Below are 13750 nucleotides of genomic sequence, written 5' to 3' on the forward strand. Positions count from 1 at the left end.
CTCTCAAATGGAATAGAGACAGTAACTAAATGTGAGGCTTACAATAGATAACTCTAGGCAGTTTGAAGTTTCAAGGAATGCAACATTTAAAGAAGAGGTTCTCAAATATTTTGGTTTCAGGACCCTTTACACTTAAAAACTGAGGACCCCAAAGAACTTCTATGTGCATTACAGATACTGATATTTATCACATTAGAAATTAAAACAAAGGCATTTTAAGAATAGTTATTTCTTATTTAAAACAATAAACCAATTAAAAATGAAAGAATCTTTCGTATGAAAAGTGTTGACCCTAAAAAAGAAGATACCTGCTAAGTGCTCCCGGTGACTGACTGGGCTCAAATTTATAAGCAGAGCCTAGCAGTGGTTTCTAAACAGGGGCTCCCTCAGCAAACCCCAGCTAAACTGCCTGCCTCCAGCACTGACATGCCTGCTTCCAGTGCTGAGCCAACTCTTACAAAGTTCCCATTTCAATCTATAGGACGGAGACCTCCCTTCTACAGTCAGAGCGGCGCTGCTCTATCCTCACTGGCCAATCAGAGCAGCTCCATTCTGACCAATCACACTGAGGAGTTGGAGCCTCATTTACATGAGGGGGGCCCAATCAGGGGCCAGGGGCAGGGACTTCTGTAACTAAGATCTCCGGTGGCTTGGAGGGCACACCTTTCCTCGCACCAAAGACCCGAGACTGAGGTTCTTCGCTGCAGGGCAGGCGCAGCCGAGGGCACCTGCCCGGGGCACAACAGCGCTGCCTGGCTGGAGAGGCCTCTCCGGGGCTGCTTCATAATTGAGCTGCTCCAATGCTGTCACAATTGAGCTGTTGGCACAAAGTTTCCTTCTTCACATTGGACCCCCCACATTGGAGTTCCTGTTGGTTTGAATGAGCCCCAGCTATCATTTAGTTGACAAAAGTAACCACTTTACAGAACATTCTTGCACATTTCTGCAAAACTCTCGAATGTCTGGTTTCACAGCAGATGACTGCGTGGTAACATTTGCTTGTTTTCAATGTTTCCATATCACGTGTCAGGTAGCCTCAGGAAAACTCCACTGTGAGAATAAACGTGCAAAAAGCAAGTTTTTAGTAAGTATTTTTACATTTGACCTCCCCCTAGAACAGTGGTTCTCAACCTTTCTAATGCTGCGACCCATTAATACAGTTCCTCATGTTGTGGTGACCCCCCCCAACCATAAAATTATTTTTGTTGCTACTTCATAACTGTAATTTTGCTACTCTTATGAATCGTAATGTAAATATCTGATATGCAGGATGTATTTTCATTGTTACAAATTGAACATAATTAAAGCATAGTGATTAATCACAAAAACAGTATGTAATTATATATGTGTTTTCCGATGGTCTTAGGCGACCCCCGTGAAAGGGTCCTGACCCACAGGTTGAGAACCACTGCCCTAGAAAGCGTCTGGGAACCCGGACCACACTTTGAGAACCACTGCTTCAAGAGCGACTCTTGGTCAATCCAACATCAATGGAAAAATAGCCAAGCCGTTGGGCAGTCTTGAACATTTACATGGGATTTACTTTTTCAGAAAGATGAGCCAAGTCTATTCTCATTAGAAAGCATCCAGAGAAAACACAAACGCGTGCCTCTTTCCTCCACCCAAAGAACTGAAGCAAACATGAGGGACCACCAGTCAAGGGAAAGGATGCTGAAGTTGGGCTGAGGGGCACCCGTGGAAGCCACGGAGATCCACTCTCAGGAGACGCAAAACCGGTAGAAGCCGCCGCTGAGGGGGTCAGGAGGGAAGCGCTGTTGTTCTCTGGGGGGAGAAAATGGTTGCCCGGGAAAGGGAGAGGCAGGATTAGGAACCAAAATGCGCTCCCACCACGTTGGGGCGAGCCGGGACCCGACGGCTGGCGGCCCTCCTCCCTCCCCTTCATCCTCTGCCAGCATCACGCCAAGGGGAGCGAGGCGCCTAGGGACGAGACGCGAAGTTCGAGGCCTTTCCCGGGAACGAAGAGGATTGAAATGTCCTTTCCAGAGCAGCGGATAAAACGCGACGCGGCCCGGGGCGTAGTAGGGGGCGGAAGCGGGAGCGGGGGAACCCGAGCTGCGCGCCGAGGGCGGGGAGGTGGTTAGAGAAGAAGGACGGTTCTGTTGCTAAGCGACTCGTCCTGGGCCCGCCTCCCTCTCGCGTTGCTAGGCGACGGCGAGGCCGGGGGGAGGGCGGCGGAGTGGCCCTACGTGCTGACGCTAATTGTATATGAGCGCGAGCGGCGGGCTCTCGGGTCTTTTTTAGCGCCATCTGCTCGCAGCGCCGCCTCCTGCTCCTCCCGCCGCTGCCCTGAGTCACGGACTGCGCAGCTCCGGCCGCCGGGCGCCCCGTGCTCGCCATCGGTAACGGATGGGGGCCTGAACGAGAAGGGGGGACGGGATGTCGGCCGGGCGGTCGGCGCGGAGGGTCGGGTCGGAGGGATGGGGGGCCCGAGCGGGGCCGCGGGGCGAGTCCGCGGCTCCCGGCTCGTTCTGCGAGGCCAGAGCCGGGCCGTCCGCCGAGTGTCGACCCCATCGCCCGAGAGGGCCCCGGGATCAGCCTGCGTCTCTTTTCGGGGACGGCTGAGGAGGCGCGGGGGTTGGTGCGGCCTGCGAGGGTCGGGGGCCGTGCCCGGCGGCGCCGCGGGACCCCGAGCGCCACCGGCTTCTCCGCGTGGCCGGGGGCGAGGCCGCGGCGTCGGTCGGGCGCCCGGAGGGGGCGAGGACGACGCTGCCGGCTCCCGGATCGCCGGCCCGGCTCGGGTGCAGAGCCGACGGCCGGGCTCGACGTCCCCGTTTCCTCAAAATTAATACCCGGAGGAGGCCGCTGGGGGATGGAAAGAGCGGCGGAGGCTGCGAATTCCGATGGGAGGGAGGGAGGGGCCGTGAAGGGATGAGGCCCCGGGGCGGGGAGGCTGCGGGCTCCCGGGCGCTCCGCCCCCTGGAGGGGGCGACGGTGTGGGGCGGGGAGGCCCCGGCGGGTTCCCGCACACGTGGCCGCCACCTGGGGCGGGTCGGAGACCCCAGCTCCAGCGGCCCTTTCTTGCTGGAAGTTGCAGAAAGGGTGGGATGGAAGCATGAGCAGTGAACAATGAGTCCAGCCCTGGGGTGTCCGGCTCTTAACCTGCCTCTGTTTGGTCTTCATCTCTCTGTGGATACAGGAGGAAAGATGAATGTCAGGTGATGGGTGGCAGGGCCTCAGGACATTTTTGTGTACCTCAGGTAGAGCTGGGATTTGGATGGGTGTCTGGCCAGGCTTTTTTGTTGGGGGAGGATTGATCCTAACTAATGTAGTCCTTGAACGGCTCTGAAGGGGCAATGCCACAGGCTCGCAGTGTCTTCCATTGTAGGACTTGCATTGCTTTCTCTTATTGAAGTTCCCAGAAGAGAGAGGTTCTTTGGCTTGAAGCAAAACTGTGTGCTGTACAAGGAAACCAGATTACCGTAGGCTAATCAATATGAACACGAGTTAAGTTCCGGCACCACCTACTCAACGTTATAATGAACCAACATTGAGGGGAACCACCATATCCGAGGACCTGCTGCATTTAGGATCATTTAGAACTGCGGGGTGGAGGGGGGAGCCGGTAGCTCAGTTGGTTAAGAGTGTTGACCTGTTATGCCAAGGTTGTGGGTTGATCCCCATCAGGGCAAATACAGGAATCAATGAATGCATAAATGGAACAACAAAGTCAGTGTTTCTCCCTTTATAAAATCAATAATTTTTAAAAACGAGGTAAAAGATTTACAGCGATCCTCTGGGACTATTAATGAGTATCAAATGCTTGTTCAAAAATGGGCCCCATTTAAACGTGCGTTTGTTTTTTAGGAAGCCTGAAGGGTAGATGGAACTAAACATCTAATATAATCTTGACCTCATAGATTGTTTTTCTTACTTGATTTATAGCATTTAAAAATTTTGCCTGTACCAACACTTAATACAAAATGCTATTGATCATTTAAAAAATAATTAATTATACAGGACCATTGACTTTGTAAATGTTTTATTTTTTAGAGGGAGGAAAAGAGAGGGCTAGAGAGATGGAAACATCTATGAGAGACATCCATCTATTGCTTCCTGGTTGCCCCCTACTGGGGGATCTAGCACACAGCCTGGGCAATGTGCCCTGACCAGGAATCAACTGGTGACTTCTTGGTTCATGGGTTAGCGCCCAACCGTCCAGCCACACCAGCCAGGCGCTTTTGCTCACTTTATTACTTACATAACTTGTCCATGTTATCTCCAGATTATTGATTTGATTCTAAACATTAATTACATAGTCCTTTTGTAGGAAAGGGGGCTAAAAGCAGCAGAATCTGTTTGATTTCAAGATGTTAAAGAACAAAATTAAGCCGAGTACATTTGAAGATCTAATTGGCTTTTTTAAAGGATGGGTAGCATCCCATCCACCCCTTTGAGGGCTTGTACCAAATGGAAACTTTTTATGGGAAGAGTAGGGCAAAGTTGCTATTAACAAAAAGTAAACAGGATTGTTTTCAGCAGGGAGGTTTCTTTTATTGATTTCAGAGGAAGGGAGAGGAAGAGACAGATAGAAACATCAATGATGAGAGAGAATCGCTGATTGGCTGTCTCCTGCACACCCCCTACTGGAGATCAAGCCTGCAACCCCTAGCATGTGCCTTTGACGAATTAAATCAGGGACCCTTCAGCCCTGAGCCTGATGCTCTTTCCACTGAGCCAAACCAGCTAGGGCTGGGAGGTTTCTGTTATACAGTTGCCTCTTTCCAAGAGGATGGAGGGGGGCAAGGAGATGGTCCATGGGACAGATTACTTAATTGGTGTTGAGCAAAAAATTCCAGATTGATTAAGATTGTTTCTGGGAAATAGTCATCATTGATGTTTCTGTCTCTCCCTTCCTCTCTGAAATCAATAAAAACATATGTTTTTAAAAAGATTGTTTTTGGGAGAGGATGAAACTCCAATTAGATCAGGTATTAAATCTAGGTTTGGTATCATGGGCTTTTAGCATGAGTGAGGCCATTTTGGGTATCTGGTTTTCTCTTTAACAATGTCAAAATAAAATACCACTTTGCTTACTCTGTTCACTTTTTGCTTGGTTATAAATTTGAAATACTAATGAAAGAAAGGATTAGAAGGAATGGATCCTGATTATTTTAGAAAACTAATGATCTATTCAGATCCTCAAGTCTAATCAAATCTGTGATTACTTGTATTCTTAGTTGATTCTTTGAGTAAATATTTTAGCTCTTATTTGAATATATATCATACATTATGAACCAAAAAAGCAAATTGGTTTTCTAGAATTGTGATGATGGTGTGAAGAAAAAGATTGGTGGATGGATCAGTATTTATAACATTCTTTACATGAAAGAACCTATAAGTCCCATTTCATCTGAATAAGAAGTTCTTTCATGTTGGGCAGAGTAGGGGTTAGAAGGTGAATGCTGTCATTTCACTCATCCTTGTAAATTGTTTAGTACATTGACAGCAGACCACCAGATCACATTACTGGGCTTGCCACAGAAGGTAACCCATATACTTCTGGTTATCAACTGCCTTTTACTGCTACATACTTGTTCTGAAGGTTACTATATTTTTATTTTTATTGGGAAAGGGGGCTGTAATTTTGAAGAGTTTATTTGGATTATTTTCTAAGGTAAATCAGGTACAGAAGAACACAACAGTCGGCACTTATTGGGTAATTATTCAGTAACATTTTAAATTCTGCATGTATTATTAACTGATATAGTGCTCCTGGAGGTAGGTAGTATGACCATTTTATTTTTTATTTTTTTTAAAGGAGAATTATGATTTTTATTTTTATTTCAATTTATTGATTTTTTACAGAGAGGAAGGGAGAGGGATAGAGAGTTAGAAACATCGATGCACTCCCCCTACTGGGGATGGAGCACACAACCAAGGTAAATGCCCTTGACCGGAATCGAACCTGGGACCCTTGAGTCCGCAGGCTGATGCTCTATCCACTGAGCCAAACTGGTTAGGGCTATGACCATTTTATTGAGAAAATTGGATAGTTGGAAGAACTTATCCAAGGATGCATAACTGAGTAATGATGATTTATGAATAGGATTTTGTATTGCTTTAAAAGGGACGGTTACCTTGACGTAAATTATTATGCTGTACATCAGTTTGGAATTCAAAAGCCCTCTTGGGTTTCACTATGCTCCGAAGAAAAGCTGTGGCACTTGATGGTTTTGAAGTTGTCTTCCAACATATGTCATATTTCAGGTGAATAAAATTTTTGTTTATGCTTGCGTGTATTTCCAAATATCAGTCCAGTCCAGTACATTTCTTTGCCATTGGATCAGATACTACCTTAGGTAATGAGATCCCTTGAACAGAAGATAGTGCTCTCAAATAGGTGTTCATTTTGGTTGGGACTAAAGTACTGAGGCCCTGGACCCCTGAAAATGTTAATGGAGCAGCAATACTTGAAAGACAGATTTATTGAAGTGCATTTGGAATGAGGTCTGAGGTAAAGGGAAATATTACCTTTTAACTCTTTTGTTTTAAAATGTGTAGTTCGTAGCAATTGGCATAATCCATGGGGCACTAGGCTGATAGAGAAGGCACCTTGGTATTTGGGGAATGGTGGATTGGGCATGGGTTTTAAAAGTCAGATTTTAATTCCTAGTTTCTTCACTTAACCTCTGGTGTGTTGCTGAGCAAGTTGCTTACTATTTTATCTGTAAATAAGAGGAAAGCTTAATCCACTATAGAATAAGGCCCTATAAATGTTAACTTTCCTGCTCATTGAAAGTAAGGAGAACTTACTTAGAACCGGGTTTATTGCATTGATAAGTTACTTGATAGCTCATGTCTGGACATCTAACTATTATAAGATCACAAAATAATCAGTTTATGGTCTGATTCTATCACTTGCTACCCTCTTTTTCTCCACTGAAAGGTTTTCTTTGCATTCAAGTTCTCAGGTAAACATATGCTTTCAGTCCTGATGAACCTTATCTTTCCATTGAGATCTATATATTATGTATTTTGGATGAGAATCATTGATTTGCTGCCTCCGGCACTCCCCCTACTGGGGATGGAGCACACAACCCAGGCATGTGCCCGTGATGGGAATCGGACCTGGAACCCTTCAGTCCATAGGCCGATGTTCTATCCACTGAGCCAAACCAGCTAGGGCGAACCTTTCACCTTTTTATCTCTTAGTAACTAGAGGCCCGATGCACAAAATTCGTGCAAGGGGCTCAGGCCCTTGAAGCCCGGCTTCGTCCGGAAGGTCTTTCGGATGATGGTCCGGACTGTTGTTCTGCTGTTTGGTCTAACCAGCATATTAGCTCTTTATTATACAGGATGCTTTTCCTTAAAGTTGGTTTTATAATGTTAATACAGTGATACCAGTTTTATTTTTTGGTTAGGATTGTGTTTCATTCACAATTTTTAATGGGGCCCTTTAGTTTAAATACTTATTAAGAAACATTTGGATATCCTTTTTGCCCCTCATTTCTTATATCTTAGACCTTCCATTTGGGATCACTTGCCTTCTGCTTGAAGAAGGTTCGTATAGAATTTATTAGTGCTGGAGAAATTTTTGCCTAAAAGTTGCTATTAACAAAAAGTAAACAGGATTGTTTTCAGCAGGGAGGTTTCTTTTATTGATTTCAGAGGAAGGGAGAGGAAGAGACAGATAGAAACATCAATGATGAGAGAGAATCGCTGATTGGCTGTCTCCTGCACACCCCCTACTGGAGAAATTTTTGCCTAAAAGTTTATCTTCATACTTAAAGGATGTTTTGGTTAGGCATAATATTCTAAAAATCCTTGTCTGGCTAGCGAGGCTCACTGGTTGAGCATTGACCCGTGAATCAAGAGGTTACTGGTTGGAGCACATCAGAGCACATACCCAGGTTGCAGGCTTGATCCCCAGTAGGGGGCATGGAGGAGGCAGTTGATCAATGATTCTCATCATTGATGGTTCTATCTCTTCTGCTCTCTCTCTGAAATCAATTAAAAAATATATTTAAAATCCTTTGTTATTTTCAGCATGTTAAGCATAACAGCACATTCTGTTGTCTTTTGGTATTACTGAAGAGAAAAAAGAACTGTCTTAATTATCCTGATTGGGATTTGTAGGACTATCAGTCATTAGTTGTAGGAAAATTTTTGCTCTTAATTTCTTCAAATATCCTGCCCATTCTCTCCTCTATTCCTAGAATTTGTGTTCAATCTTAGATCTAATTTGTGTTAGACTTTATTGTATCCCAAAATGCCTTTGAACTATAGTGTTTCCCATCCTTTAGTTTCCACCATATTTTGGAAGATTTCTTCTAAGCTTGCTTCTAGCTAACTTAATTCTCTTCCTAGCTGTGTTTAGTCTGCTGTTAATCCTACCTATTTTTTTTCCAGAAGTTCTATTTATTTCTTTGCCAAAGTAGCTATATCACCTTTAATAGATGACTGATCCTTATAGATAACGGATGCAGGCATTGTATTTTCAAACACAGTTAACATGGTTGTTTTTGTCTATGTTTATAGTTATACATTTGTAGCCTTTTTGATAATATTTAAATCTTTATAGACTGGTTTCTATTGTGTTCTTTTCTGTTGCCCCTATTGCTCTTGAAAATTACTTTAATGAATTATTTCAGGTCTAGGATGAAAGTGCCTTTCGCTTATATTTGGACATGCTGTCGAAGACCACTTCAAGCTCCTAGTTTGGGGTGTTGAGGGCAACACTGATGAGATGAATTTGGGCTTTTATCCAGGATAACTGGTTTATTATCCCTGAGAATTTAGCACTTTGGGGTTACTGCTTAATTGAGGAGGGTTGTCATAAAGACTCCTCAACTTGAAAAGGTCCAGAGCTTTTGATTTCACCCTACAATAGCTTAAATTTGTGGTCGGCACTTGCCCTCATGCCAAAAGGGACTTCCTTCTACTTATCTTTTTGCTTCCTCTTTTGCCTTTTGTTTGGGGTTAGGAATTCTTTACTATCTTACTCGTATTTTTTTTTTTTTGCTTTTAGGGTTTTAACAAATAACTGTTTTTCTTTTTCTTTTTTTTAAAAAAATATTGTTGGGGTGGGGTAAGAGGTCAACCGAAGGACTTGTATGCATGCATATAAGCATAACCAATGGACACAAGACACTGGAGGAGGGGGTGGAGTGAGGGCATGTGCGGAGGGAGGGAAGTAGGGGAGGCCAGGGGAAGGTCAATGGGGGAAAAAAGGAGACATGTACTACTATTTGTAATCTTTAAACAATAAAAATTTTGGTTAGGATTGTGTTTCATTCACAATTTTTAATGGGCCCCTTTAGTTTAAATACTTATTAAGAAACATTTGGATATCCTTTTTGATATTGATTTCAGAGAGGAAGGGAGAGGGAGAGAGAGAGATTGAAAAATCAATAATGAGAATCGCCTTAACCGGTTTGGTTCGGTGGATAGAGCGTTGGCCTGCGGACTGAGGGGACCTGGGTTCGATTCTGGTCAAGGGCATGTACCTTGGTTGCGGGCACATCCCCAGTGGGAGGTGTGCAGGAGGCAGCTGATCGATGTTTCTCTCATCGATGTTTCAAACTCTCTATCCCTCTCCCTTCCTCTTTGTAAAAAATCAATAAAATATATTAAAAAAATAATGAGAATCATTGATCGGCTGCCTCCTGCACACCCCCCTACTGGGGATCAAGCCTGGTCAAGCCCGAAACCCAGGCATGTGCCTTTGACCAGAATCAACCTGGGACCCTTCAGTCCCCAGGCTGGTGCTCTGTCCACTGAACCAAACCAGCCAGGGCGACAAATACTGTTTTTCATTGGTAGAATTGATCTTCATGATCTAACTGCTCGCTACCAGGAATGGAAATTCTTCAGTTTTCTTAGAAAGCATTGTCATGTAGGATTAATGAAATTCTCATTGACTTTAATTATTGGCTGCAGTAAAATAATTAATGTAGGTGTTAACCTAAACTTGTGTTTCTCAGTGTGATCTGACACTTTAAATCTTAAGATAGCCTACTTCAGAAGCTATGTTTCTTGTTTAGATAGAATGTGGATTTTTGGGTCTGCTTCATCAGACTTGATGATTCAGAATCTCTGAATCTCTCTTTTTTTTTAAATAAACTATTGCCCTAGCTCAGTAGTTCTCAACCTTCTGACCCTTTAAATACAGTTCCTCATGTTGTGACCCAACCATAAAATTATTTTCGTTGCTACTTCATAACTGTAATGTTGCTACTGTTATGAATTGTAATGTATACACATCTGATATGCAGGATGGTCTTAGGCGACTCCTGTGAAAGGGTCGTTCGATCGCCAAAGGGGTCGTGACCCACAGGTTGAGAACCGCTGTCCTAGCTGGTTTGGTTCAGTGGATAGAGCATTGGCCTGCAGACTGAAGGGTCCCGTGTTTGATTCCGGTCAAGGGCACATGCCTGGTTTGCGGGCTTGATCCCCAGTAAGGGGCATGCAGGAGGCAGCCGATCAGTGATTCTCTCTCATCATTGATGTTTCTATCTCTCTCTTTCCTCTCCGAAATCAATAAAATAAAATATTAAAAATAATAAACTATTTGTAATTTTAGATTTACGGAGGAGTTGTAGAGATAGTTCAGAGAATTCCTATATACCCCTTAACCAGTTTCCCCTAATGTTAACATCTTACATTACAGTGGTATATTTATTAGTCATTCTATACATTTGTCAGAACGAAAAGAATCTGTTTTTTAACTGTCGTTCCAGCAAATTATTTAAGTCTTTTACATGAATTTGCTTCTTAATAAGATAAATCCAATGAGGAAACGATTTTTTATCTAATTTTATAGATGATTAAATGAGGCCAGAAGTTTTTTTCCTAAGTGAGATTGCTACAAAGTTGATGTCAACCCACGTGACCTGACTTCAAAATTAAGCCTACTTTAAAAAACAGAAATAGTGTTTCTAATAGTGGTCACACACTATTACCTAGCCAGTTTGACTCATTGGGTAGAGCATCAGCCTGCAGACCAAAGGGTCCCAAGTTCAATTTTGGTCAAGGGCAGGTACCTTGGTTGCAGGCTCCTCCCCAGCCCCGGTTGGGGTGTGTGTGTAGGAGGCAACCAATTGATGGTTGGCATCAATTGGCTGATGCTCTATCCATTGAGCCAAACAGGCTAGGGCTTAAGTTAATACTAATCCTAAATGAGAAAGAACTTAGGCTGTGTTTTGATCAGTTCTAACAGTATCCAGGCTAACCAAGAGCATTGTTGACAGTGTTCAGCAAGCATATCTAGGTTAGGCTAACGGGTGTGGTTGTTATCAGCGATATGACATGAAGTACATTTGAAGAGACAGGAAGGTTTAGCTGACATCGATTGGGACCCGGACCTTTGTTTTTTATTTTTGTAAAATATATTTTATTGATTTTTTTACAGAGAGGAAGGGAGAAGGATAGTTAGAAACATCGATGAGAGAGTAACATCGATCAGCTGCCTCCTGCGTGTACCCCCTACTGGGGATGTGCCCGCAACCAAGGTACATGCCCTTGACCGGAATCGAACCTGGGACTCTTCAGTCCACAGGCCGAAGCTCTGGCCACTGAGCCAAACTGGTCAGGGCGGGACCCAGACCTTTAAACTATCCTATATAATAAAGAGCTAATATGCTAATTAGATGAACAGCAGAACAACCTTCTAGACGAAGCCAAGGCTGCAAGGGGCTGCAAGGGCCGAGCCCCTTGCATGAATTTCGTGCATCGGGCCTCTGGTCTGTAATAATAAAAGCGTAATATGCTAAATAGACCAGACGTCCGGAAGGGGCTGCAGGCCTCTAGTCATTACATAATTTAAAAGGCTGGCATTTGATAGAAGGATTATTAAACTTTTTAAAAAAAGATTTTGGAGGGATCATAGTGAGTATAGTAGGTGGCAAATTTTGGCTTTTAAACATGAATTTGATAAAAATTAATGCTGTTAAAAATAAAGGGGGTTTGTTCAGTGAGGTACTAAGTAGCCTAAAAATTTATGCAAGAATTGACCATTCCTAGTTGTCACAGGAATTTGAATAAAGATCCTTTGTATTGTTTCTTTTCTGTGATTCTAACATAGACTCTTTAGCAGTAGTGCCATTATAAAAGTCCTTACATGATAGATTCTAAATGCCTACTAGTAACTTGCTTATTTTAAGCTGTATCCTCTGAAAAGTTACTTGGGCTACATGAAAGTCTCTGTTCCATGATTTTTCTAAAAATATATTTTTATTGATTTCAGAGAGGAAGGGAGAGGAAGAGATAGAAACATAAATGATGAGATCAACTGCCTCCTTCACGCCCCCTACTGGGGATCAAGCCCACAACCTGGGCATGTGCCCTTGACCGGAATCTAACCTGGGACCCTTCAGTCCACAGGCCAATGCTCTATCCACTGAGCCAAACCAGCTAGGGCTTAACTGATGCTTTTTTAATGGGAGTATACATTTCTTTTGGAATAGTTTTCAATGTGGTATTGATGTAAAGGGTTTTGGTTTTAAATAAGTTGTATGCTTTTTTTTTTTAACATTGTTGTTTCTCTCCACAGATATTTGGAGTTCTTAACAACATGGCAGACATTGACAAGTAAGTGGCAGATAGTTTGTTTCTTTTTCAGATATTTGTATTGTGATGTATAGTTAACAGCAGTACTAGTTATGTAGTAGGAAATAATATGGTAATGACTGTTTAGTGCCTACTCTTTATAAAAGTTGCATACCATGTATCCAAGACAAAATGTTGTATATATAATCATTGTCATAAATACAGCAAACCATTTGTCAGTGTTTATTCTTAGGAAAGTGCTGAGCACAATAATGAATCATAAATACTTGCAGAATCCACTTTACCCTATATGTATTTCCCAAAGATTTTTATGCCGAACATTGTAATGTATCATACATGCAAGATAGAAAGTGTTATAAAATGTCTATGTAGAGTTTAAAGAATAATAGGGCACTGTGTGCAAGCTTTTAAAAATAGAACATTACTATTGTTAGAATGTGTGTCCCTTCTCAATTCTATCTTGGCTTTTGTCTAATTTGTTTCTTTGTTGTTTTTCTTTAGAAATTTACCACCTATAAATTCTTAATGTTTAATTCTGAAAATCTGAATAGTGGTCACACACTTAGATATATAAAGAAACTTCAAGATAGGAAAATAAAAGGCTATCTGGGTCGTAGTCTGGCTTTAACTTTATTGAGGCTTTTTTAACTTTTCAAAGGCTTATTTTGGAGAAGTCATTGGACAAGGTCATGCATCCTACAAACAGGGTTAATAATATAGTGTGTATGGGTATCTTGCAGAAATATGGTCAGGAAAAATGGGATGTGCTGCAGTATATGCTGCTTGTAATTTTACAGTAGCCTGCCAACTTAGAGAACAGGTTAAAACAATACTTGGGGTAGGGTGGCATGATATTATCTACAGCTATTACAGGCAACAGCATGGAGATGGAAAGGCAGGAAAATTTTATCACAAGGGTAACACATTGACGTACTATACATGTAAGAGTCTGACTAATTTTCCCAGGCATGCTGTCTTCAGCATAAAAAGAAGATGGGCAACAGGCATTTTAGTGATCATGGCTTTCAAAGTATTGTTGCCTCAATCACATTCCTCCAATCTGGATTTCTTAGATCAGCTAAGAAATTGTGCATCTATTTCTATCTTACTGAGGTTTCTTTTTGTTTCTCCTCTCTTGGGTTTGCTGTTTGTGATATCCCCTGTTTTCTTTGTTGGTTCTTTAGTATCTTGGAAGAGTACAAGGGAAGTAAATTATTTTAGA

At 42.8% G+C, this 13750-nt stretch overlaps 1 protein-coding gene across 5 annotated transcripts in view; it reads left to right on the forward strand.

The window, feature by feature from the left end:
• Positions 1 to 2209: 2209 nt before the first annotated feature.
• Positions 2210 to 13750, forward strand: part of NAP1L1 (nucleosome assembly protein 1 like 1) — a 32609-nt gene continuing 21068 nt past the window's right edge. For 3 of the 5 annotated variants that reach the window (XM_036297925.1, XM_036297927.1, XM_036297926.1), the window contains exons 1-2: positions 2210 to 2360; positions 12512 to 12549. In XM_036297925.1, the coding sequence (XP_036153818.1) occupies positions 12533 to 12549 (17 nt within the window). In that variant the 5' untranslated portion in view covers positions 2210 to 2360; positions 12512 to 12532. Of the gene's footprint in view, positions 2361 to 6207; positions 6229 to 12511; positions 12550 to 13750 lie in introns of those variants that run through there. The other 2 variants (XM_036297921.1, XM_036297924.1) reach the window with 2 other exon arrangements.

The sequence above is a fragment of the Myotis myotis genome, unplaced genomic scaffold (genome assembly GCF_014108235.1).
Source record: "Myotis myotis isolate mMyoMyo1 unplaced genomic scaffold, mMyoMyo1.p scaffold_m19_p_3, whole genome shotgun sequence".
NCBI lineage: Eukaryota > Metazoa > Chordata > Mammalia > Chiroptera > Vespertilionidae > Myotis > Myotis myotis.